Source organism: Trifolium pratense, linkage group LG4, assembly GCF_020283565.1.
Source record: "Trifolium pratense cultivar HEN17-A07 linkage group LG4, ARS_RC_1.1, whole genome shotgun sequence".
Taxonomy (NCBI): Eukaryota; Viridiplantae; Streptophyta; class Magnoliopsida; order Fabales; family Fabaceae; genus Trifolium; species Trifolium pratense.
The window spans coordinates 1,718,913-1,746,165 of record NC_060062.1 but is presented as its reverse complement, the minus strand read 5'-3'; the positions used below and the strand labels follow the sequence as shown (position 1 = coordinate 1,746,165).

Sequence of the window (27,253 nt, the reverse complement as noted above, 5' to 3'; positions counted from 1 at the left end):
AAATAAAATAAAACTAGACTGTCTTTATATATGTTGTAACTTGTTTTCATAAGTTATCCTGGAGAGCTTATACAAATATTCCCGCAAGTGCTTATAGTACTAAGTTCAAATAAGTCGATCCAAACAGACATTTTACATGAAAAATTTGGTTCCTTTAAGCAGGATTGTACATTCAATGAATTTTGCCAAAGATAAAAAAAGAATAGTGACAAAATTTAACTACAATTATTTGTCAGGTGAAAATTATGACAAAACAAGGAAGAATAGAACTAGGATTTTTCACTACAAATCTTTCTAAGCTAAATTGCATTTCACCTAGCTTATTTGAATCATTCTCAAACCCTTCATATTTACCATCAACTTCATTCACTGCTGTTCCAGCAATTATTCTGCAAACTATTGAAACTCTTTTCACATTCTTCACTCTTGCATTCACACTTTTTCTATTACTCAACTGAATCTCTTCCTTTTCCGCATCGAAATTGAATTGAATTATTTGACAAAAACGACACGACGGATCTTGACATAGATCATGAACTTTCTTCACAGGGAAACATCTCATTGTAGTAACAAAGAATCTCAACAATTCATTTCCATCTACTGTACTTCTTGGATGTCTTGGATACTGTTTCTTCACTTTTTCTCTGTAGTTCTCAAATCTTTGAAGAACTTCTTCTGAATATCTCACTCTAAGAACTGTTCTAACCTTCCTTAGTGGCTTTGATGTGTTCATCCATGCTTTCTGAAATATCATCTCAACAATTTTTCTTGATGGATCTCCAATACCAAGCTCTGTCAAAATTTAACAATATAGAGAAACTAGTTACTTCCTACATCACGTTCGCAGTCGTATTGTGATATTTTATACTCTCTCCAATCTTTTTTATAAGAACAACTTACTTTTCAGATTCATTAAATAACTGATATATTTGGTCTATATTATAGGCCAAATACATCATTTATTAAATGAACATAAAAAGTCAACTATTTCATCTAGTAAAAAGGAACAGAGAGGTAGTATTATAAATAAATAAAATGCAGTCAAAAAAATTGTGGCCGCAGCCGCCAAGACATCAAAATCTTGACGCAGAGATTCGGACACTTTGTTACATTTTGAAACACTGAGATATATGTTATGTTGTTTTCATGCAAATAAGAGCAACAAACATTTTTAAGAAGTTCAAAAGTAAGAACTTGACCATGTAACCTTACGGACATGGTTCAAATCTTCTCAGAGACGGTTGTAAAATGGTCATTAATAATAAACACCTTACCATAAAGGCGTGCTTGTGTGTTTTTTGGCATGGAAAAAGCTAGTCTAGCTGGAGTTTTCATGAAGGGGACATAATCTTCTTCTTCTTCATCTTCATCATTGTTGAATTTGTCCTCCTTTTCTGGAACATAGCTACTTCCTTTACCAAATTTTGGTGGCATCCTTATTACATCAGTGAGCTTGTTACCACATTTGACATTGTCTTTCAAGGACAACCATAAGGCTTGCATCTCTTTCTCTATCCCTCTATAGGCTCTAACTCCTCTTAATTTGTGTGTGCTCATCTGTATTGAAATTGGAAAATATAAAGCACACAAAGGGCCAAAGGGGTGTCTTCTTGTGTGTAAAGAGTAATGTCAGTATCTTCCTCAATATCCTCCTACTAATCTTTATTCTACTTTTTTTTAGGTGCAAAATATTCCCAAACTTTTTTTTGAGTTATATATTGGTACGAAGTTTCTATCATCGTTAACAGTGATTAATCTTTGTCGGAGAATTTGTGAGGCACACAAGGTGAATTTTCCCCTCCCAGTCGAATTTTTTCCAGATCCATATAAGTCATAAATTGAATCTGTGACCACATACTTAAAGCGACCAAAACGCTTAACACTTGAACCAATTCATTGTTGGTATATATATATTTCCAAACTTTACCGATGACTAATATTTAGTGAAAAATTTTGTTGGTCACTTTTTGTATACTCTACTACTTTACACTACGATTTTTCAATCCACAACACTTGAACCTGAAATTTACCTAAAGAATTTAAGTCCAGTTTGACTCAAACTAATATAATGTTATTATCTTCATGCTACTTTACAAATATTAAATGAAACAAAATCTATCAAAAAAGAATGCATTTTAACCCACCTGAGTCGGTTTAGTCGGTTTAGTGATGTTGGTTTGGGAGTTTAAAATATGCTACTCTCAATATCTCTTTCTCTATCCCTCTAGGCTCTAACTAACTCCTCTTAATTTGTGTGTGCTCATGTGGATTGAAATTGGAATATATAAAGCACACAAAGGAGTGTCTTCATGTGTGTAAGTATTGTCAGTATGTCTTCTTTTAATATATATCCTCCTAATAATCTTCATTCTACTTTTTTTTAGGTTCAAAATATTCACAAGTTTTTTTTTCTTCTTTTTTTACTTTCACCACCGGTCAATTTGGTTCGCGGGTCAGTTCTGGCATCAACTGGTTCCAGCTCCCTCCCGATCGCAGTTGCGGGGGATCGAACAGTGGTCCTCCCTACCAAGTTGAGTGTCAATCACCAATAAACCAATTAACAATTGATAAATATTCACAAACTTTACTGATGATTAGTATCTACAAAAAAAAAATTGTTGGTCATTTTTTGTAGATTCTAGTATTCTACCATTTACATTACATTTTCTATCCACAATATTTGAAGCTGAAACTTTAAATTAAAGAATTTGAATCCAGTTTCACTAAAATTACGAAGAAAAGTGGATTTTCTAACCATAAAACTACTATCTTTGTATAATTACGAAGAAATGAGCTAGAAAATCCACCTTTCTATTAGTGGATTTTTTTTATTTTCAATGAAATATGTTATGATTAAGATCTGACATATTGATTCATTTTATAGTGAAAATAAGCTTCTAAATTATAAAAAAAATTATCTTATTTGTACTTGTTAAACAAGCTAATGAAGAGACAAAAGGGCATGTTACTATCTCAGTTTTTATTCTTTTTTGGACATATCTTTGATGGTTTTTATTTTTATTTCCTTCGAGAATGGTTGAGAAAGAAAATGTGAGACACGAGGGAAGGGAACGAACGACTGTCCGTCCGTACTCATTTAAGTTTCTTTGTCCATTTTTGCGACACCATTTCTGTGATTTATATTTAGTCACGTTGTCCATTTTACATACCTAACTAATAAATAAATAAATAAATAAATAAATAAAATAAAATATACTACAAGAACAGTATTTATTTACTAATCGTGCAAGATTATTTGGAGAATACTATTTAGCTTACATTTTGTATTACGGTACATGTAACTGAATCACGTAATAGAATTACGTTTGGTATTATTCTATAACTTATGTTATGTAATTTCTGCAAAATTACAGTGTATCATCATAATTCTGACATATCAATCGTGATACCACACGTACCCTTGCTAAAATGGTGGACTGGACAATAAACGTGATTATAATTATTAACTTGGAGTTCATTGATAAAATTAATGAGATAACTAGTCTCTTAAATTTGAAAAATGAATTTTGGTAAAGTTCTATCTTTGTATCATTTTTGAGAAGCTCGTGTTAGATATATTTGGAGAGTACAAAATAAAATAAAATTTTCTTATGTGGATTTTGCTAAGAGGTTCAACATTTACTTTTTCAAAATTCAGATGATTTCACATAAGGTGCTTTTTATTTTTTAGATATAAGGTATTTTCCTTTCAAAAAGAAAAGGATATGGAATTGCATATGGGTGGCTCGGATCAATTGCTGAGTGGTGAGTAATTATGGCACCACGTAGATGCATACATAGCTCTTGAATCCTGTCATTTTCGTAGCTGACTAAGACAAAATACGAATTTAAAAAAGTTGTACTTTACTTGCAATGCAATTAAAGACCAACGTGAAAAATGTCAGAACAGTTCAAAGATACTATTATACTGCCAACAGATAAATCCAATCTTCAATCATTGTATAACCCATCAACATTCCAAAAGACAGCTTAATTTCATTTTTATTAGATGTAACAATTTTACAACCATGAATTAGTTTAAATTATAAGAGTTTCCATCCTCTTAAGTATATGGTCAGAAATTTAATTCATAATTCATGCGTATAGAAAAAATTTGATTGAAAGAAGAGAACTAATTTTATGTGTCCTACAAGTATCCTGATGAAAATTAATCAGCGGTAGAAATAATAAGTTAATTTATCAAATTGGTCCTTACATATGTGGCCAGTGACTTGAACAACCACATAAGTGTTTAACGTTACATATGAGCATATCTAACATCTAGACTTAACAAATAAACTTGTGTGATAGTCGTGTCTAGTGTCCTTCTGTATTCTACAAATTTTTTGGTATAGATTAGTCACTGCTAATTTGCACAGTTTTCCACAATTGTCAATCTCAGCCATTGAATTTAGATTTGACGGTTCAAATTATACACACAGATAAATAATTACATCTATTGATTTATATCAAACGGTCTACAGTTGTAACTATGTGAAGCAGCTACATGAAGAAATATATTTCCATGTAATGCCCATAAAATAATAGTGTAATATAGTGTGAAAAAAACCAACAAGAAAAAGTTGATGATATATCACATGCATTTTATCCAATTTCACTATAGCCAAACAAGCTGGGACGGATCTAGGATGTTTTTTTGGTGTGGCCAAAATTTATTAGTATTGAAAAATTTAAATAACAATTTTGAATTTAAGCATGAAAAATATGCTCTATTTGTCTTAAATCTTTGATCATTTTAAAATTTCGCACATAGATTAAGAAATAATAAATATTGAAATGTTATGTTATTTTTGTATATCTGAAATGTTATGTTATTTTTACTCTTACTTTTTATTTTATTTTTTAAAAAAAAGAAAAATTCATTTAATAGATGTTTATAGTTTTTACAAGGGAACAAAGGGGAAAATATCATTAACGGTGCTTTGGTTTTTTAAAAGAACTAAAATTTTGAGACAAAAATAAAAAATTAGAGATCGAAGGAATATTAAAAGTTTAGTATTCTTTTCACTATATTTAACATTAAACTTATGCAAGTGAAAATTCACAACACTAAATAATTGTACTTCTCTTTTATTTATCATTTTTGACGTGATATTTTGTGTTTTTTTGTTCAGATGAACATTTTTTTTAAACTTACCTATGAAATAATCATTCAAAAATACAAGTTTTCTTAACAGTAAAGATTAAAATTGACAACATGATAATTTTTTAGGGATTAAAAATTTAATAAAAATTAAGTAAAGACTAAATTTAAAATGTTACTATTTTATAGAGACCAAAAACATATTTATCTCTTCTTTTTTGTCTAGTAATCTAGTGGTTAGACATTTCACCTTAAAGATGAATAAGAGGAGTGTCCAGAATTAGAACTCCGGCTCATAAATAATATGTGATGTCTCAACCAACTAAGTTAAAGCTCACGGGGACCGAACATATTTAACTACACACATGTATGCATAAAAAAATTTTGAAAAACTTGGTGTGGCCATGGACCCTTAACATAGATCCGTCCATGCAAACAAGTCAGCATTCAAGGATGAAAAATCAATGCAGTGGGGACTTAAAACTCAGGTCACCAAAAGCTGAAATTGTGAACAGACAATACAACTATACAAGACTTCAGTAAAAGGTTAAATAAGCACTTTTACAGGGTTTCTGTAGAAGCAGCTATGATATCAGCTTCATATTCTTACAGAAAATTTGGATATAATTATAATAACAATGATAATCATCATAATTATACAATCAAAAACTATTACATTTGAAAGTAAATCTAGAGCCACTATCAATACTACTACTATATACAGTAGCTCTCAAATAGTGATATATATAAACATACAAAGACTATCTGCATTTCCTTACAGAAAAGGATATTTTTTTTACCTTCGAAGCTATATACCCGCCAAAACACAACAAAATGCTACTCATAATTTTTATTTTTACTTTAGTACTGTAATAATAAATTTCATGGTCCCATTAGTATTCTTCCCATGTTCTGTGAGTAAGGATACGAGGAATGGTTTATAGACAAACCATCGTTTCTATTTTCTCTTGAACCAAACGGATTTGAACCGTTAGTTAGAACACCATAGTATACTGGACCTGTGGTGGTATGGACAAACTTGAAATTGGAATTGCTTGTGTGAGTTTGACTGTTGTTCCCGAATTCGGAGAGTAGCATTTTCCCTTGCCCGTTCGATCTATTTTCAGCTGCAGAAGTGATTCCCATCCCAAGGTCAAGACTAATAGTATCGCTTTCTTCTAACTTTATCTTTGAAGCTGCATATCCTGCCATGTCATGGCTACTATTCTTTGCAGCAGGTACATCGTGATTGTGTTTGCCCTCATATGTTGTTATTACAGCTTTCGGATCATGTGATGCCCTCTCCACGTGTTTCCTAACCGGGCACCCGGCATTTGTGCATTTGTAATAACTCCTGCATAATGAAAATCATATGAGACGAGATAAACCAGAAATATGTAGGCAGGGCCGTTTCTGAGATTTCGGTGGCCTATGGGCGAAGAGGCATACATGATATTTGATACAAATGACTAAATATTGATCCATCTTTATATATAGATATTTTATACAGTAATATTCTTACAAGGATATACCTTGGGTTAGGATTTCCTCTCACCACTTTTTGCCCATATTTACGCCAGCGGTATCCATCATCCAATATATCAACTTCACTCATAGTCTGTACAACAACCCGGGGCTCTCGGATAGGCTTAACTACAGGAATGATGTCAGTGTTTCCGAGTTCCGTTTTTCTGCTCAATAAAAAAAAACTATGATGGTCAGTAACCAAGCACACGTGCCGAAGAAAACATAGACCATTGACCTTAATAATCATACCTTCGCTTTGAGAAAAGATCATCATCATCAACCTCGTCATTTGTCTTGGTCGACACAAATCCAGCACCCTCTAGACTAAGATCATTGGTTGCAACAGTTGGTTGCTCAGGACTATTGGATACTTTGTCTACAATTCAAAATCGGAAGAAAAACAAAGCAACGTTATTTCCTATAAAATAATTAATAATAAAATGTAACAAAAAAAATTAATAATAAAATGGAAGCAATACGAAACATCTAGCAGATATTACCATCTCGGCCAGCCAAAGAAGATGCCCTGTTATCGGATCTCTCTCCTTGCGTAGACATTATAGAACCAGCAGAGTATCGGTTGCTCGGTTGAGGTTTAGGATGATCATGTGTTCCTTTATAAATTATCTCGGTGATTTGGCCGTCATGAGAGCGTTCAAAAAGTTTTTTCACTTCACAGTTAGGATGCGTACATTTGTAATAGCTACGTGGAAATTCACTCCCTTTAACATGTTTTTGCCCATACTTTCGCCAATTGTAACCGTCATTTGACGATTGAGGCCCATTAGCTGTGTTGCCTTTGTGATTATGTTCATCCGAGTTGACATCAACGGGAGAATTAGCCACAGAACTAACCATTTGAACAGGTGATGATAGGCTTAATTCATTAGATTGATCTGCTTTCTCATTTTCATTTAATGGCGAGGACAGAAATGATTGACCTTTTCCTTGACCTTCTACTTGAGTAGATTGTTCACTTACATGGTTGTTGAAGTCTGCAGGAACCTTAAAATGAGTGAATAGCATTGGATAAGTGATAAGCAGTTAGTAATCTTCAAAACAATATTAATTAAAACATGAAACACGAGAACCAAATTTGTTTCCGGTATAACACTTAAAACCTAAAAATAAAACTAATAGATTAAAAGACAAGGGATTGATTTGTCCTGACTAAGTGATTTGCACAAAGAACCAATAATGTACTCTGATTGATCCTTTTATAAGAGACAACCGAGTCAACAAAAAATAATGTATCTGGACTATACATTAACTTTTGTTACTGAATTGTCTCTTATAAAAAGGACCGGAGGTAGTAAATCATAGCAGAACAAATGCAAAATTGAATAAACTTTCCACCCAATAAAAATGTTATATTCAAACAAAGCGTTACGAAAATCAATTACCATATTTCTAGCAGGTGGTTTAAACTCAAAGAAACTATATTTTCTGCCATTAACAGTGCTGGTATTGAAGCATGTAGAGGTTACAGGAAATGTAGGAGAACCAGCAGAAGTCATAGAACAATGTAAAGCTTGAAGAAGGGACCCTGTAGTCGGTGAAGGCTCCACCTGCAAAGCGATGAAACAAATAATACTTAAACTACAATCCTCTGCATGACTACATGCAACAATGGCTGAATCAAATGAACATTCATAAACTCAAATATACAAAAAGATACATCAAACAATTTTATCTCTAAGATAAATAATCACATAAACAATTTTATCACAGAAAGTAATGCAAGCGGCTCCCTACAATTGAACATACGCAAAGTTCTTTTTTTCTTGTTGATTGGAGTCAGTATGACAAAGATAGCATAATAAACTATAAGTGGAAGCTACTTATATATTAATAAATCCTATCTTAGAAAAGCCATTCCAATATGAATGTAGCGCAGAATTATAAACAGATTAATACCACCAAGTCCATTAACATCGGGATTCTTCTAGAAAATCATGTCCTTTTGACATATATAAACCTACAATCTTTTTGAAATTCCTTATACTATTCTCTCAGCACACATAAAAAAAATCAATCCACTAATCATTGGCAAAGCATTGATTCGTTTGTTCCATGTAGGGTAGTACTAGTACAAAACAATAAAAAAATTATGTGCACTCAGCTACACCGTTTAAACTAACGAATAACGATCGATAAAAAAACACAAAAAGGACAAGCACCAATTAAAAGGAAGATTCATTATGTGAAAAAACAACACTGACACTAAAATAATAAAAGAAGAATGTCATGTGATCATCAATCAACTAAATTCATAGTATTTCAACAGAATACATTATTTCAGCATAAAGCAGCCAATAAAAAAAAATCTATAACTAACCACAAGCATCAAAACCTAACCAACTCATACATAAGTGAAGGATCAAACAATAAAAAAAGAAACTATTTGCACATGAGACTAAACAAAAAGCATATAAGAATTTATAACTTTATTGTTTTTGGCATTTTCAGCTCATCAGCATTCAATTCAAGTAATCTTAAGTCATCAAAATATTCCAATTTCCACCCAAAAGATAAGATTTGAAGCCACTCACATCACCCCAAGTTGCAAGTAATAAATAACAGTGAAATTTAAAAAGAACAAATTTTTAATATACCAATTATATACAAAGTGATTATTACCTCTAATGGGTGAAGTAAAAGCACAATTTTTGACCAAAATAAGCTACAAAAAACAACAATTTTCTACAAATGGATTCATACTGACCCATTTTTCTTTTTTATCTTTTTTTCCTAAAAAACGTAACGCCCTTTGAAAATTCTCTTTAAAAGTACAACTTTTTACCATTTTACCCTCACCAAACACTTCTATTTATAGCCAAAGAAGAAGAAAACAAAAACTCACCTTCATGTTAGAAAGAAGAACTGGGGACTCCAAAAACGACGTCGGACTATACCCCGGAGGAATTGTAATACACGGCGACCTCGAGATCGGAAGCTTCGCCGGTGACATCAGCTTGTATCTTGCCATAGAATTTTGACCCGACCCAGTTCGATTTGGATCATTGGGTGCCCCGTCGAGCCTGAGCTCAGAACTACAGTGAGGTTCGCCGGAGTTTGTGGTGGCAGTGTCCATTGTAACGGTGGCGTTGCAGAGAGTTAACTAAGAAGAGGAGAAAGAGTGAGGGGTATAAAGGTCATTTTGGTTTTGGGTTTGAGTATTTTTGGGTGTGTTTGATGGTTTTTTTTGTAAGAGATGGTGAGAGAGTTGGACTCAGTTGACTTGAAGCGTTGGATGAATCTCTCTCTCTCTCTCTCTCTCTCTCTCTCTCTCTCTCTCTCTAATATTTTAATACAAATATTCATTCATGTGTGACTCAATGTTCTGTTTTTGTGTCAGAGCTTTGTCAATTTAAACCCATTTTTTTTCTGACTTTTTTTGTTCCTTCTCATCAACTCTACATAGAAGAAAAAAAATCATCATCTAGTCTAGTTAATTAATAATTGAAATTCTGATTATTTTTTCGATTAATATCTTATATAGCTAATTTAGGTCCAATATATATTATACCCCATCCGTTTAGGATCTTTGGTTCTTTTATTTTTGTCCTAAGACTTTGATTCTTTTATGAAATCAAATTACTATTTTTAACTGTCCAACATAAACTGATTTCGAAATGATTATAACCTAAACTTTAAAGAAAAGTACACTTCAAAATTTTAAGTTTATATCACTAGGTCAACACCGATAGATAGGTATATAATAATATTACCACTCTCTCGGAGTGGGAAGAGGAAAAGGGTTTGTGGATGGTTAGGTTGTGGTGTAGCTATGCTCCATCGAAAATGATTATTTCTCTTGGCAATTATTGTAGGGTCGTCTTCCGACCAAGCAAAATTTGAGTGTTTGAGGTCTTCTAGGTAAGAATTCATAACGAGTTTGTGGGTGGTGCCTTGGAGAGATTGAAACTGAAAAAACATTTTTGCTAAATGCACTTTCTTCGGATCTATTTAGTATGTCATTTTTAATTGGTTCGAAGTGGTGTTTATTCTTCCGAGAAACTTGTTATGAACTTATTTGAACCCAAAAAGGCGGGGCAGTCACCACCTTACATGTCGGTGTTGTGGGAACAAATTGCTTCAAGTGATATATATCTTGGTCTTCTTAAGCATATAGTTAGTGATTCAATTTTTGAATAGTTTTGTGTACGTAGAAAGTTTTATTGAAAAGGAAAAATCATCTTGTGTATCATACATATAATAGTAATCCAAAAACAAGTAAACAAATAATGAGTTTCTCTAACCAAAATTTTAAATAAGTGGCGATGCTAGAAATATGCATCTTTTGTCATTAAAATAAAAAGGAAAATGATAATAACCTCTTTTTAGGTATTGTGTATTAAAGATAGGAATTTTATATTAAAATTTGTTTATTTTATTTTTTCAAAAGTCAAAAATTATTTTTGTAAAAATTTTATAACGTGTTCTTGTGACATACTAGTAGTAAAATAGTAGGATCCAAATAAAATAAAAAAAAAAAAAAAAAAAAAAAACTCATGGATATTAATTAAATTATTCCACGAATAAAAAATTAAAGTTATTAGAGGAACGAGATGGGACTGAGAGAGAAGAAAATTGGTTGCGGATTAAACTTTTAGACTTTTAAAAAGTTGAGTGTTAAGTTATGATTTTGTCACTGAATTATTCACACTATTGGACAAAGATTTTGTAACAAAATGATTATTCTAGCTACTTTAATTAAAAGAATTAATATTATCATTGTTATTATTATTTCTGCTTTTTAGCTAGGTAAGATTTGAAAGTGAAAAGTGCAGGTGTAACAAGTACCAACTCAATGTTACTCTTCACCATACAAAATCAAAATGAGTGATGGTTGAAAAACTACAAATCCCTTTCCTCATGTTGAAAACCATAGCTAAACCAATATTTGTTCCCTAAAGGGTTAGATTCAAATAATTTAATGCTTTGGATAAGAGAGTCAAGAACAAGTAAATGATGTGTAGTTTATTTTTATTTTATTTTATTTTCACAAAAATGATTTGTAGTTTATTGTCTATATTATTTGAACTTTGATCATTGATTCAAATTGAGACACGAACTGTCGGCAAATTGCATGTGGCATGTGTGTAATAATCAAATGATAAGTGGATTTTGTGATCCAATTGCAAAACTAATGATTTGATACAAAATCAAGTGGTAAGTGAATGAATTAAGCAGAGCAAGTGTGGGGGATGGATTAAATTTGAACACAATAGATTCATAAATATCTTATCGTTAATACAATAGTTAGTAAAGATTAAATTGGTGGTGAAAAATTAAAATTAATGTGGTGGTGTTTACTTACCGATTATTTTTTTTACTTTCGTTTAATTTGCTAAAGCCGATGGTGCTTATAAAGAGATATAGCGGTATGTGAGGGTCTGATACGTGATAATGAGTAGTGGAAGATTTGCAGGGAGTAGTGGAAGGTTTGAAGTATGTTTGACGTTTGGGGTGGTGGACTCAATAGCGGTTATTCGAGTTATTTAAGATAGAGGAACATGTAGTGTTATGGGTTATTTTTTGGTCAAGCAGATACATCGACATTCGTACCAAGAAGCAAATCGTTGTGCGGATGCTTTGGCGACTTTGGGATGCTTATTGAATGGTAACACTTTGTTAGTATATGATGCTATGAGGTTCACCACCCGTCATTTGATTCATTTGTAGTTTGTTTTCTTTCCAGGTTTTAGCCCTCTTTGTTATAAAAAAAACGAAATTGCTAAAATGTAGAAGCCAGACACAATATCTTCAATTATAATAATGTACCTCTTTTCTCTATTAGCACCCACATTGGTACATGCACTTGATTTAAGTGAGTTCCATTCAATTTTTTATATTATTTTATGTATGTTAATTATTTAAACGACTCAACTATATTTTGTAAAGGAGAGAGAAGGCTCATCAATCAATCTTAGCTATGGTTCCATTTGTTTATTCAGTCAGCCAGGATGCGATATGAGGACATGCTGGAGGGCTGTTGCGAGATCAACACCCAGGGTGGGAGAATCAGCCGCTTCTGAGGGAACAGGCTACGCCTCCAACTCTTCCAGTTATGCAGGAAGTAGCAGCAAATATGGCAGCCCCGGTAGTTTTTCTAGTTATATGGTAGTGACTTGGGTGCTGGATGTGTGTTCAATGCAGCTCTATTATCCCCTTATATCACCCTTTTCTCCCAGGTGCTTGAGAAAGAAATATTCATACAATTCAACAAAAATTCTAAAAGGGGTTCCACCGAACTCACAATACAATATAGCCATTTTTACAGGTAGAGGGACGATGCTAACTTGAGGAATGTTTTTCATTACCAAATATCGAAGAAACTCTGACATTGGTGTATCTGAGAGAACAACCGATAATTATGCTCTTAGGAGTTCTGTAAGATACCTACAAGTTGTACAATAAATTAATCAAAAATTTAAATTTATGTTAAAATAGTTAAATATGAAAAATTATAATGATTTAATTATGAATTAGATTTGTTTCATTTTTCTGTGAATAATTATAATGATCATTTACTATTATATTTGGCTTTTTTTTACATATTATATTTTATTTGACTTTAATACTTTTTTGTTGTTGAAGAATTTAATTGACTTCAATACTTTTTCTTTTTGAAGGAATTGACTTCAATACTTGAATACATATTTTTAGCTCATTTTTTTACACTTTGAAATTAACGTGTTTAGTGCATGCACCGCACGATTAAAAAATGCTCCGCACGATTAAACCCTCGCATATGCCTACTTTAGGGTATATATATCCCTACCAAAAAGATATGGGTCCTTTTGTTATTAGAAGTCGGACTTAACACAACCCTATAAAATTGGCTATAATGTGATAATTACACATATTCATGTCATCTCGCAATTGATGTGAGACTTCTTAACACACATTCTCGCGTTTAGTGTTATTGGGCTTGGGGCACAAATATAAATGGTGGAGATGACCCAATCAAAAATCTGATAGCATATGGCCCAACAATTTTATTTTGGACGGCAAATATATTATTAATAAATCAGGTATGTGCACAAGACGAGCAAAGACCGGTAAAAGAAAGGCTACAAAACAAATGTGTCGTATATAGGCGGAACACCAATGAAAATATCAAAACATACACTACCTAAAACGTGAAGAGACTCAAACTCTAATACCATTTTAGAATTGAGAGTTTGGTCTAACTCAACTTTACAAAGCCGGCTAAACATACACGGGTTAGAGCATTTGACAAAAAAAAATAACAAATCAATGGACTCATTTTGGGATGCATGAGCATATGACACCGTCAAGATTCAAGTTTCTATTATTTTATGGATATGTTTCACATGCTACTGTGGACCACCTTCACAAGTGGTCCACCGTGAACAACTGATCTATCGAATATGAATTTTACGAAATTCATTATTGGATTGAATGTTTATATCGTATAGATTATCCATAAATTTTTTAAATTTTTTTTAAAATCATTTGATATGTTATTGAGACCCATCTTGATGTGTCTCAATAACATATAAAATGATTTTCAATTTTTCTATAGATGATCTATATGATATAAACTTTCAATCCAACGGTGGATTTTATAAAATTCGTATTCATTATAATGTTATTCATGACTGGTCCACCATGGACCACTTGATGAAGTGATCCATATTAAAATTTACTTGTTTAACTGTTATTATTTTTCATATTTCATACCGATAATGTATTTTCTTTTTCATTGGAATTTGAACACTCTAATCTTCTAACTCTTTGAACTCTTTAACCCTTACTTAGTTCAATAAAATTAACCAAGTGAGTTACCTAATCTATCATTCTCAAAATAATTTACAATTATTATTTTTTTTAAATATTATGAATGAAATAAAATGATGAAATAGGAACTTATATATGTAGTATCACACTCTTATTGCAAAGCTAACTAGACATCAATAATGAATCGAATTTTCACTATTCATTTGCTATGAGGAACAAATTAATTAAGCTGGGAAGTCATAAGTATACATGACCGAATTTCATGGAACAAACTGATAATACATCTCAACCAAACATTTTCTAACATACAAAAAATGAGAAAATGAGGTTTCTCTCTTACACGTTAATATCAAACCATCAATATACAAAGATTAGCTTAAGTGAGATGAACAATCTATAAAGTAGCTAATAATAATGCACGTACACATCTTTTTCATAGGTAATAGATCAATTCATAGGTGAAAATAGTTTCAAATTCCTCTCTAACATTTATCTTTTTTTGTACATTATTTAATTTCCAAGGTTAAACTCGAGCCAGTGAATAATTGACAGACCCAATAACTTAACCTATTGATAGAAATTAAAATTCTATTTATAGAAAAACTTCAAATGGCTGCACAGAAACATGCATGCATGTAACTAAATAAACTTGAATAAATCATTTGGTTTTTAAAGTATTTCTCTATTCAGTTTAGTCCTGAATCCCTAAAGTATACAAATATATCAATTTAATCCATCCTATATAGATGTTGGATTTGGATTAAATGCGGTCAAAACTGCATGTAGTCAGAACAGATCCGACTGTTCGTTTAAAATTGAACGGTTCAGATTTAAAACAGTCATACAGTCTGATCAAATTTCTTTTTAATCTGGAATGTTAAATCATGATCGGATGGCTAGATTTGTCATGATCGCATGACTATATGATGCAGTTTTGACCGCATGCAATCCAGATCAAATAGATACTAGGGATTAATTTAACTTATAGTTTAGCTTAATTACCGTTTGATCGATGAAAATAATAGTCATAGCTTCACCCTATAACAATACAATCAACTTTCCCATGGAAAAATGGATTCCCAATAGACAACCAAAGTTTTTAGGCGTTGGTTGTCGAGAGTCTTGCAAGAAGATAATTAGTGGATGAATTTGTGGTTTTTGGAAGAATATTAGTAATTTTAGTATTTTTGTAGTGGAGTTTTAGAGAGTGTTTAAAGGTCTTAAAATGTCTTGGAAGCGTGGTTTCAGAAGGGTGAAGCTTCATATTGATTCTAGTGTGGTCGTGAATATACATGTTTTAAATTAACTTTATAAAATATTTTTCTTACAATTTCATCGATGTTAATATTTTCTCATCATCGGATCGTATATCACGTCGTTTAAAACATATCACATCATCAATTTATAGTTAAAAATTATAATAGGGTTATCAAAACCGTATATATTTTAAAATAGGAGACCAAATCTGCAAAATAATAAAGATAGGGGGACCAAAACTGCAATTAAACCTTTCTTTTTTCTCTTGAGCTTCGGTCCTCGTATTTTTTTTTTTTGTTTACAATGAGCTGAGGATCGAACCCAGGACCCATATCGTACTACCCAAACCCCTCGACACTAGGCCAAACCTAGTGGCTTTCGGTCCTCGTATATTATTAAAAAAAAATAAAACACATGTTGCGATTTGGGCTGCTTTCTAGAAATATGATAGCCCAACTACTGTATTTACCAAACGCATGTATAGCAGAATTTAAAAATAAAAAAAAAAAAAAAAAAAATCTCAAAAGTTACTCAATTTGAATTAGTTTTTGCCAGAATATATTAAATAATTAACCTTACATAATTAGGATATTTAATCATTGTAAGATTCATTTTATGAGTAGTGGGTTTTTAGGTTTGATGACTAGCCCAGGAGTTTATGATCTCTTAGGAAGAAGCATCCATTGTCTGTGATGGCTGGGTTTACTTTAACTACAATACATTGCAGCTATAGGGATAATGATCTTTTTTGAGAGTTGCATGTCACAATATTAACATTTACATAAATTTGTCAATTTGAGAATGTCAAAAATGGCATTTGCCAATTACTTGAGTCACACGCTACATACACTACTAATATTAGCATGTTCGGTTGTGCAATTGTTCACCGCAGACGTGCGTTTAGGGATCCTTTGGCTGTGAAAGCGAAAAGCTACTGATAGTAGCTTCTACCTTGACGTGATTTCCACCACGATTCTGAACCTATTTGAAGCACATCCAAACATATGCTAAGTAATCCCAATTTTGATGTATGTCATTCCCAATAAGCCTTTAACAGTACAAAACGATTTATATTTATGAGCGAACAAACTCGTGTTTGACATAGGTCATTTACACTAATATTTTTATATTCTTAGGCTTGCCAAGTTAAATCAGTGTTAAAATCTCGCAAGTTGATTGTCATGGCCTTAGAGTAAACCACGACAAACAAAAATCCTATCGAGTTTTGACAGTTCAATCTCAACTGCTCATTCAAAAGAAATGAATACAAATCATCTGTTAGATATCAATTAGGAAACAAATCAATTGATGAATAGATTGTGAGACCATAACTCATGCATACATATGGTTATCATCATAGTACAATTGAGAATCATGATTCATAAAAACCACCCTTCACTATCAAAATATATGAGAAGGAAAAAAAACACAAATATATTGAACTTCTATTTCTAATTGATTTTTATTTACAAAGGTGCAAAAGAACTAAAAAAAAGTCAGCAAATTACTTCATGTATGTTTGGTATCACACTAGGTATGTCAGAATCACGGTAATTCATCGTGATTTTTCAAAAGCTACACATTTTGTAGCTTCTGGAATCACTGTGATTCTGAAACATTTACCGTGATACCAAACATAGGCTTTGTATTTCATACAGAGGCACACGGCAATGGACTAAAACAAGGGAAACAAACAAAAGTACCTGATATGAGATTCTGAGAAACAGTACTAAATATCAATCTTACTCATAAGAGACGTTCAAGAAATATGACTAATTACTACGGTGTAATACTAGATACTTTTCTTCATATATTAATAAATTTTGACCAAGTTAACCTAAATATTTCGTTTACTTTCATGAACTCTACAAGACAACAAGGACATGAGAGAAAAAAATTATGAAACCACTGTAAATTTGTTTAATAATTCTCGAGCAAAATTACGCCTAATACAAATGTAGAAAGTTTCTATTCTAGTGAGTATTATTTTATTTTTTTTAAATGGCCAAAGTCAGTAATTAGTTATTAATGTTAGTATTTTTCTCCTTCACCATGACTTAAACCAGGGTCCTTTTACACCTTAATACCTTTAACCCTTAGCTCAAACCAGTTGAGCTACACATCCCACCCCTGTAGCAAGTATTATTATCCAAACCATGTCTAAGCTTTCATTACCTAGAGAAAATCATGGAGGTTAAGCGACTAGGAAGAGCAAGAACAAAGAAGATCATGACTAATCTAAAATGAACCTTTCCAGTGAAAATGACTCAGGTAGTTAAACACTGAAACCAAGCAATCTCTCAAAATTCTTAAATGTTTAATCTAATTCCTTTCTATGATCTTGGTGAACGCCAAAGCAAGCTTTGCATCTATAACCAAAAGCAAGAAGTGCGAGAAACTATAATACTAACCAAGGAGTTCAGTACTGAAAAAGAAAGCAAATATGCTTAACCTATTGAGGATAAGATGTTCCGTAATACTGTTGCAGACCGTAGGCACCAGATGCCGGGGGTCTATCATAATTACCGGGCATAACTTGTGGCTCAGACGGATTCGGATGAGAACTACCTTGGTGGAGGTTGGAACTGGGACCTGTTGGGGCATAATAAGCAGGCATGACTTGTGGCACTGAAGCATTCGGATGAGAATCACCTTGATTGAGGTTGCCACTAGCAGCCATTGGGGCATAATAACCAGAAAACACTTGCGGCTGTGCCGAATTCGGATGAGAACCAACTTGGTCGAGGTTGCTACTAGGAGTAGGAGCCTTCGGGACACCACCAAAACCATAAGGTCCAGTTGAGGGACCTGTATAGGAGGAGACAGTTGGAGTTGGTGCCTTCATGCCAAATGACATGGTTGGTGGCGGCATGCTCATGTATGGATTTGGATGATCCGGCAACAAACTTGTTGACTGGAAACGAGGTAGTAGTTGTTGTCGGTACTGGTGTATGGTTGAATTGGCACCGCCAACATTATTAAGGACAGGTGGAGGACCGAATGGAATAGATGTTAGACGACGCTCCAGCCCGCTTAGTTGTTGCTGATGCTGATGAGGATTCGCAGCAAAAGCTGGTGCAGTGGGTTTTACACCTACCAAGAACTTCTTGTTCAATTCATCTATACGCTTTTCAAGGCTTGCACGTGGAAACTCAGAATCAAGGTTATAAGTCTCAATAACCTTAATCACTGATTTCAGTGAATGGATTTGTCTAGATGTTCTCTCATTCTGCAAAACAAGAAGGAAAAAAACTAAATAAATATAGTATAGGCAGCCACATCATGCACCAGGCAATCAATCAGGGGCTGGCGGGCTGTATACATACCAGTGACTTTCCCTCGGCGGCGAGTCTTTTCGCATGTTGCTCTGCATCATTCACAAAAGCTTTCAAAATGGGAACAGGTGGGGTCTTATCCTCAAGTTTGAAGTGAAAAATAAACTTGACAGCCAAAACATGTTTGCCCCTTTCAATGAGTTTCTGAATAACACCTGCAGGACACAAACAAAAATTAGCCTTAACAAATTGTTAAGAAGTCCCACATCAGTTGCGATATGGCCTGATTAAGTGTTTATAAGCTAGAGGCAATCCTCACTTTACAAGTCAGTCTTGTAAGGATGAGTTAGGCCCAATACTTAATTCTAAGATGGTATCAGAGCCTATCCACGATTCGCTGGGCCACTTCGTCGGGCTGCCACTAACGTTGCAGTGTTATACCCTATGAAGCACAGACTCCAAACACAACACAGACTCATCGACATAGCTAATGTAAAAAACATAGGACACCGACACAACTATATATATATATATATTCTAATTAAATAAAATATTAATATCATTTATAAAATCTACATTGAGAATCAAAATATATATTGTGCATCTAAGTTGAGCAATTTATTTCATTAAAAAAATTCAAAAACATGATATGATAGTATTTGACCTTTATTTATCCATGACTATCGAAAAAGCTAAAATTGTTGTGACCTTTATTTAACCCCTCATTGATCAGCAATGTTTCAACACATCTTTAACTCTTGTAGATGTTTCTGAGATGTGTCCAAAGAGTGTCTAAGATATGTCGAAGCAAAGAAAAAAATCATTTTTTTGGCACACTTGTTTGAGTTGCCTGACATGTGTTGTACCGGTATCATACATCTGTGTCAAAGCAAAGAAGAAAAAAACAATTTATTTGGGACACTTGTTTGTGTTGTTCGACAAGTGTCGTATGAGTCTCTGACACCAACACTGTCAGACACGGCAAAAGGCCTAGTCCTAGAGGTGTTTGTGCTTCATGGTTATACCACTACTATTGTCGTTATGTGCTTCATGGTTATACCTATTGCCGTTATTCGACAACACTTCATATTGTACAATTTCCGTTATTTGACAACACTTCGTACTAAATCGTGTATCGTATATCATGGAAAAATAACCAACACTTTGTACTATTGCCGTTATTCAGCTACACTACAGCCGCAATTTCACAACACTTCTTGATACCATTAAAAGATTTCAACCAAAAATAAATCAACTCCAAAAACAAAGTAACATAAACAGTATTGTCACAGCAACTATTAACATGCTACAAACACAATTGCAGTATACCAGCTCCTAATCTTAACTACTCAAAATTGAAACCTTAAATCAAATAAATTCATTGAAGGGATTGCTACCTTGAACTCTATCTGACAAAGCAATAACCTGGAACAGCTCAGGAATCTCACCAAGATCACCAGAAGCAGTAGTAGAATAAGCAGCAAGCTCAGCATCATTCAAATCAACAAGAAAACCATAAACAGCAACAAATTGCAAGAAAGCCATAGACCAACTTGGTTCATGACTATCATTCAAGTTAACCTTCCACTCATTAAACAACTTCTTAGCTTTCTCCTTAACATCAAAACTAACATAAGGAGAAAAAACCCTCAGCTGTTGAAACAAAAAATTGCAACTTCTCTTAGTCAAACGTGAATCTTTACGATCTACCATTACATTTCCACAAAAAAGACCATCAATTGCATCAAGAACCATGTTTGCAGGATTAGATGCAGATTTAAATGCAATCTGAAGCTCATCTTTGATAACAACCCTATCATTAAAATTCTCCTTAATGAAATCCCTTAACCCTTTTCCATCATTGTTCTTGCAGAGTAAACTCAATGCTTCCAAGTGACTTATGGATGATTTTGGGTTTGAAGAAGAAGATGGGTCATTAGGGATTGATGAAAAGTTTGAATTTGTGGGTTTTGGGTTAGGTAATTTTGAAGGAGAAGTTGATGGGTTGTTAGGGATTGATGTAAAGTTTGAATTTTTAGGTTTTGGGTTAGGTAATTTTGAAGGAGAAGTTGATGGGTCATTGTGATTTTTTTGAAATTGTGATTCTAGGGATTGAAGATGAAGAAAGCGTTGAGAGAGAGAGTTTTGGATTGTGGTGAAATGAGAATCGAGGTCTTGCCATGAAAGAGGGAAAGAAGAGAGATGAGAAGAGTGAGATTGAAGATCATCGTATGCTTTTTTGAGATTTTGTTTTTTGCTGTCGACAAGTTTGAGAGCTGCTGAGATTGTTTTTGATGTTGATGTTGGTTTGAAAGGGATGATTTGTGTTTGTGTTTGTGATCGTATTTGTCTTATTAGTTTTCGTGTTTGTGCTCTTGATCGTGTTCTTGTCATTGTTTACCACTAACATGTACCTGGTTGAATTGAATCTGTGCTATTGTGTTGCAGTTCAACAAGAGGGACTGAGGACATGAAAGGGATGAATATTAACCCAATTTATGTTACATCTGTCCCCACAAATTTATGGTAACCCAATTTTGTCCCTAATATTTTTAGAAAAATTCAGTTTCTAAAAGTGTTTGTTATGAATATAAGAATATTCATCTCGGCACTTTGATTTTTGAACGTGACAATGAAAAAAAATTATTAGAAATTTTGCGGGATTGAATAGGAATGACAAGAAAACTCAAATTTGATAGATTCAATCGAACTCAAACCTAAGTTAGCCGGTGAAGTTAGAGTTGACTGAGTTTGGATTTGAGTTCGGGTGACACCCGAATATATGGTTATGAGTTTGGGTACTATCAAACCCACACCTGAAACTCGAATATCCATCCGAATATATGTTAAACTACATAATTATCTCTATGTATATATAAGTGTAAAATAAGGGTTTTTTACTCATTCCTTCACACAAGACACACCCTCCTTTTTCTCGGAAGACCTTAATTTTAATTGTAATTTAATTTCTTAAAAGTCTATTTTGAAGACTATGTTACCAAACTATATTATTACTATTTTGACATTTGCGAACTATATTACCAAATTATGTTACATTTTGCATTTTATCAAATAGAATTCGGGTCGGGTTTGGACTGATAATTAATTTTGCGTGTTCTTGTTGCGGGTTTGAGTTTGGGTGAAAAAACCCGATCCCAACGAGTGTGGCTGTGAGCTTTATTTTGTCACCCGAACAACCTTTCGATTTAGCTTTGGGTGGTGATTTCAGGTGTGGATTGAATAGTATCAAACCTGCATCCATGAACACTCATTACCATCCAGGGCTGTGTGGATAAAAGGTTGATTTTATTTATTCATTGATTTAGTTTTTGGTCAAGGATTTTGTTTATTTATTTAATCAAAGCAATGATGATATATTAAAAGTATCACTCTGGTATAAGATGTTCACAATTTAGAGGCAAACTAAATTCGTAATATAAAATCAATCGTTAGTTGGTTCAGTGGTGATTGACGTTGAACTTGGTAGGGAGGACCGCAGTTCGATCCCCCGCAACTGCGATCAGGAGGGGGCTGGAACCACTTGATGCCAGAACTGACCCCCAAACCAGATTAACCTGATGGTGAAAAAAAAAAAATCGTAATATAAAAGAGAAACAAAAAGCTAAAACAAAAGCAAAATATGGTTAAAGATCGGCAAATCCTAACAAAGCAAAGAGTTGTAAGTCCACCTGCTAAAAGCACGATCGAATTCTTTGAATTTCTCTCTAAACCACCACCAAGCCTATAAATTCAATTTAAGAAATCATCGAATTCGTGTAAAAAAATTATTATTAAAATAACAATCGTTACGAGCTTTTCATATCATTTAGATAGTCGTCAGTCAAATATCATTGAAATAATTTGTATACTTCAAGAAGCGAACTTATAAGCCGCTAAAATGATGTGTATTTATTTATTTATTTATTTATTTATTTATACTTGAGTGTACTATTTTGTGAAGTTTAGGGTGTTTGTGGAGGTAGAGGGCTACAGGCCTAAGTGTAGGGAATTTGAGGTAAAATATTTGAAATTGCATGGTCCTCAAATATAATGAATTAAGGTTTTGTGGAAATTTGCTCGATCCAAACCTGTTTAGGATAATTTTTTTATAACTTAATGCATATATAATTATTAAACTCTTCCACCCTTTACATATATTCAAGGTCTTATGACTCTTATCCACTATTTACATTTATTCAACGTCTTATTATTTATTTTAAAGTTTGTTTATAATTAAAAATGAAAAATCATTGACCAAAACAAAAATGATAAATTACAAAAGTCGTGTAAAAGTCTCATGAAAAAGAATGCATGATATGCATCCAGAGTACAATCGCAAGTATGTAGATGCACGGTAGGTTAAGTACACAGTTTCACAATATAATTAATCATATCCATTGATTTGTGATTGGACGGCCAAATTTAAATTTCAGCTTTATACTAAAAAAAAAACGATTTCAACCGCCATTATAAAATCAGACGACTCAGATCTATTACAACGTTTTGCTGTAACCTAATATGTTTCCCAATTGCAAACTAACAAAAGCATGAGGCGGTCATATATATGACTCAATAACCCTAAACTAAAAGTGGCATTTCTACTTTAAAAGGAAAATCACATTATTCTTATGTGAGAAACCATGGCTCCCATATGGAACAGAAAAGTATTAATATGGCTCCCATATGGAACAGAAAAGTATTAATATGTCCACATACATGTGATCTCTCATCTTCACAAGAAGCACACATAATTTCTGGTAAGATATATATTTTTCGCTTCAATTTCATCAACAAGAACATGAAAAACTAATACGTAAAACTTTAGGATATATTATAGTTGTAAAGTAAGCAACTATAAATATAATTAATTTGTAAAATAATATTCGATTTAACTATAACTATAAAATGCGTATAAAAGGAAAATGTATAGAGGCGGCAATGATTTTCACATGACTATTATGCTTAGTATAGTTGCAAGAAACAACTTGTTCTTTTTTTGACTTAATAAGAGAAACAACTTGTTCTTATCACATGTTCCTCCTGTATCCATAAATCCATGCAAAGCAAAAGATAATCCCATGATCACAAGAGCCGTCCCGTAAATTCTTTTTTATTAGCCTTTTTCCCGGTAGTCCCTTGGTTGATGAGTCACTTTGCAACTTAGAGGTACTTGGTTCGAAACTTTGCATTAGCAAAAAAAGAATCTTTTTTATTATGAAAACAAATCAAATTGTAAACTTTTTTTTTTTCTTTTACATAAATATCATTTCTTCATCGTTATAGAATGGGATGTAACTATCTAAATTGCAGTTATTGGTTCCGTAACACTAGTTCAGTTGAGAGTTATTAGGTCTTTTATTGAAAGGAAATGAGGATTGAATTTTAGATTCTTCATTACTCCACTTTTAGTGTACGAGTCTAACAACTAGGCCACGTGGCATACCCAGGACGGTTCAGGGGTACAAACTTTTGAATAGATATAAATATATACACACGATAAAAAGATTACATTGTGTGGCATGATATTATTTCGTAGTTAGGGATACCTCGCGTACTTTCTGATAAGGCCATTGCTTTGGCATCTCAATTTGGTGGGATGCATGACTTTCGAAAATCATCTAGGAGTGGTCTTCAAGCAATTTGGCTAGCAACGGTTTGGTTTCTTTGGAAAGAGCGAAATAATTGTGTTTTTAACAATAAGAATTTTTCAATCGATAGAACGGTCTACAACATCATAACACATCTGTGGTGGTGATTGAAGGTTAGAAAAAAAAAGTTTTTATTCTGAGTTATATTATTGGTTGTCCAATCCAAAAGTTGGTTTAGGGATTGTGTCAGCTTAACTCTCGATCTCTATTCACAGGACTATGATTTTTACTTTTAAGCATTCCTTATGCCTTCTTATTTTCTTTGGCTTCTTCAAAAAAAAATACACACATACAGTTTTTCTTTGTCCTCTTTGTAATTTAATGAGAATCGTAATTCACTAATTTATATTCAATTTTATGTTTTGAAATTTGGACTAGTCATTACCTTAGTTAAAGTGTCGTTTATGTTTTTAGGTTTTTATATATTTTCTCCATCAAAGACGATCCTATTTGATATATGTCGGATACTAAATATGGGTATATTTTGTAGTTTAAATTTAATTTAAACATTTTACATTTTAAGAGTCTAACATCTTCTACTAAATATATGATGTATCGGATACTAAATATTGGTCTAATTAATTCCTCATTGGTTAAATCTTAAAAATTAGTGTAGATTTTTTTATATATAATTTAATTATAAGTCACAAATCCCACAATAAATATGCTTCTTCTTCAACTATATATAATAGGAGAATGTTAACTTGTGCCCTCAAGGCACATGTTAAGGAACCAAAAATAGAAATTATTAAATGCTAATTTGTGCATTTTGACTTTTAAAGCATTAAATTTCTTGTATCATTAAATGATGAATTTCTATTTTGGTATATCTTAACATGTGCCCTTAGGGCACATGTTAACAAGACCCTATATAATATGTTTTGAATTGTGCGATTAACATGTTAACAAGACCCTATATTTCTTGTATCATTAAATGATGAATTTCTATTTTGGTATATCTTAACATGTGCCCTTAGGAGTACCTTGTTAGCTTAGTGTCAAATTGCTAACTTTCTACAAGTTTGTTATACCATGTTCGATCCTTAACAAGAGCCAGCTATTGTGCAATATGTTTTGAATTTAAAACACGTGTATCTTTATTGCACTGACATTGTATCCACATTAGCTGAATTATGTGTCTGATTGGTGTGCCTTGTGGAGAGAACAATTGGTGCAAAGTTAAAATTTGAGGGGTTCAAAATGAATATAAATTGGATTATCGGTACATATTTGAGATATTGAGGGTGTGCAAGTGCACCCTCTCAAGATAATGTGGCTCCGTCACGGTAACTAGGCACAAGGGCGGTGTTGTGTGTGACTGAGGGAATGTAGCTGCATTCCCTTGAATTTTTGTCAAATTTTTTGAACATTTTTCTGTGATTCGATCGGTCTCGTAAGTATAACATAGATGATAGTTGTATAGACATTTTTATATGCAATGGTTGAACCTCCTTTTAAATATTAGTGTGAATGTGTTTTCTGTTTAGTGATGATTAATCTTTATGATTAAATTTATAGAACACTCAAGGTGAGTTCGATCGTCCTTCCCAATCGAGTCATCTCTGTCGGGAAAACCTATATAGAGCAATGGATAATTTATATATAGCATCAGCAGGGTAACAAATAAATCACGAGGAAAAAAATCTCAAACTCATGACTCATGAACCAATAAACCATGATTCTTTTTTTATTTACAACGTTGTCAATGAGTATCAAACTTATTACTTCATGCCTCCTATCCAAATTTTTCATCAATGAACCAAACTTAATGGCTTAATAAGTCATGTTGATAATGCCAAATTTGACGAGCAGCTCAGGTATATGATTTTAAATTATTTATTTGTATCTTTTAGTTTCTCTTTATTTTTATTTAAGAAATACCATACGATAAAAAGGTAATCACTTTTTACTAAAAAAAAAAAAAAAAAAAACAATGGTAACCACTTGATTCGATCCTGTCAAGTCAACAACAAAGAAAAAAAAAAAAGTGATTCTTGAGCAACAAAATCAACTTTGTTCACCACCCTTTTTCTTTTGAATTGGCAAACAAAACACAAACCAGTTGTTGTTGTTGGTCCCATGAAACAAACATTTTTTTTCCCTACTGCTGGAATAAAGGTTGAATCGAACCATCTCTTTCATTTTAAAAAGGTTTAAGCCTCATACATACATTACATACATTGTACTATTGTTGCATCAAATTTTGTCCCTTCCTCCACTCCATGTTGGTGTGTGATCCTCACGCGCTTCCACAAATGGCTGCACACACGTTGACCCAATAAACTTTGTACTCCTTTAATTATTTATTTTTTACGGCGATGATATATCATAGAGTCCGAATCTGAAATATTTGATTTAAGATCTATCTTTTATTGTGAGATTAAATTTTAGAAGTTATAGAGCTCGTTTGTTATAGTTTATTTTAGAAAAAAATTATTTTTTTATAAAAATAATCAATTTTAATTGTTTTGCATCTGTTTGTTATAGATTTTAAAATATTTAGAAGCGAAAAATAATCAGAAAACAGTTAAAAATGAGAAGCTACTAAGAGTAGCTTGTAAAATAATAGATTTTTTTAGAAGAGAGAAAAAAAAGATGTTAAAAAAAGAAAATTATTTGTAATTAAAAAAATCATTTTTATAAGTTGTATCCAAATAAACTAAAGATTATTT

General features: G+C 32.7%; 3 protein-coding genes across 6 annotated transcripts; all 3 read right to left on the bottom strand.

Moving 5' to 3' along the window:
* Nucleotides 1-78: 78 nt before the first annotated feature.
* LOC123921169 lies at nucleotides 79-2,474 on the bottom strand. The gene is made up of 2 exons (XM_045973592.1): nucleotides 1,275-2,474; nucleotides 79-792 (listed from the first exon to the last, which is right to left on the bottom strand). The coding sequence occupies exons 1-2, from the start codon at nucleotides 1,555-1,557 to the stop codon at nucleotides 233-235; spliced, it is 843 nt and encodes a 280-aa protein (XP_045829548.1). The 5' UTR covers nucleotides 1,558-2,474; the 3' UTR covers nucleotides 79-232.
* Nucleotides 2,475-5,612: 3,138 nt separating this feature from the next.
* Nucleotides 5,613-10,023, bottom strand: LOC123921931 (probable WRKY transcription factor 20). 4 transcript variants are annotated; one of them, XM_045974665.1, is made up of 6 exons: nucleotides 9,495-10,023; nucleotides 8,035-8,199; nucleotides 7,132-7,636; nucleotides 6,881-7,007; nucleotides 6,637-6,795; nucleotides 5,613-6,458 (listed from the first exon to the last, which is right to left on the bottom strand). In XM_045974665.1, exons 1-6 carry the CDS (start codon nucleotides 9,723-9,725, stop codon nucleotides 5,987-5,989), a joined length of 1,659 nt encoding a protein of 552 aa, XP_045830621.1. In that variant the 5' UTR covers nucleotides 9,726-10,023; the 3' UTR covers nucleotides 5,613-5,986. The 4 variants fall into 4 exon arrangements, with proteins under 4 accessions (XP_045830621.1, XP_045830622.1, XP_045830623.1 ...); XM_045974666.1 differs by lacking the exon at nucleotides 9,495-10,023 and adding an exon at nucleotides 9,272-9,399; XM_045974667.1 differs by lacking the exon at nucleotides 9,495-10,023 and adding an exon at nucleotides 8,387-8,517.
* A 7,519-nt stretch (nucleotides 10,024-17,542) lies between these two features.
* Nucleotides 17,543-21,519, bottom strand: LOC123921905 (FRIGIDA-like protein 1). Its single transcript, XM_045974621.1, has 3 exons — nucleotides 20,331-21,519; nucleotides 18,985-19,148; nucleotides 17,543-18,887 (listed from the first exon to the last, which is right to left on the bottom strand). The coding sequence occupies exons 1-3, from the start codon at nucleotides 21,325-21,327 to the stop codon at nucleotides 18,111-18,113; spliced, it is 1,938 nt and encodes a 645-aa protein (XP_045830577.1). The 5' UTR covers nucleotides 21,328-21,519; the 3' UTR covers nucleotides 17,543-18,110.
* Nucleotides 21,520-27,253: the final 5,734 nt, after the last annotated feature.

What these genes read in the sequence shown, in the direction of transcription:
- LOC123921905 (XM_045974621.1), bottom strand. Translation starts at nt 21,327, where the DNA reads ATGACAAGAACACGATCAAGAGCACAAACACGAAAACTAATAAGACAA. An exon ending in TTTGTCAGATAGAGTTCAAG is followed by an intron (nt 19,149 to 20,330) that starts GTAGCAATCCCT and finishes TGTGTCCTGCAG; the next exon opens with GTGTTATTCAGAAACTCATT. An exon ending in CCGCCGAGGGAAAGTCACTG is followed by an intron (nt 18,888 to 18,984) that starts GTATGTATACAG and finishes CTTGTTTTGCAG; the next exon opens with AATGAGAGAACATCTAGACA.
- LOC123921169 (XM_045973592.1), bottom strand. Translation starts at nt 1,557, where the DNA reads ATGAGCACACACAAATTAAGAGGAGTTAGAGCCTATAGAGGGATAGAG. An exon ending in CACACAAGCACGCCTTTATG is followed by an intron (nt 793 to 1,274) that starts GTAAGGTGTTTA and finishes AAATTTTGACAG; the next exon opens with AGCTTGGTATTGGAGATCCA.
- LOC123921931 (XM_045974665.1), bottom strand. Translation starts at nt 9,725, where the DNA reads ATGGACACTGCCACCACAAACTCCGGCGAACCTCACTGTAGTTCTGAG. An exon ending in GATCTTTTCTCAAAGCGAAG is followed by an intron (nt 6,796 to 6,880) that starts GTATGATTATTA and finishes TTTATTGAGCAG; the next exon opens with AAAAACGGAACTCGGAAACA. An exon ending in AGAGGAAATCCTAACCCAAG is followed by an intron (nt 6,459 to 6,636) that starts GTATATCCTTGT and finishes TTCATTATGCAG; the next exon opens with GAGTTATTACAAATGCACAA.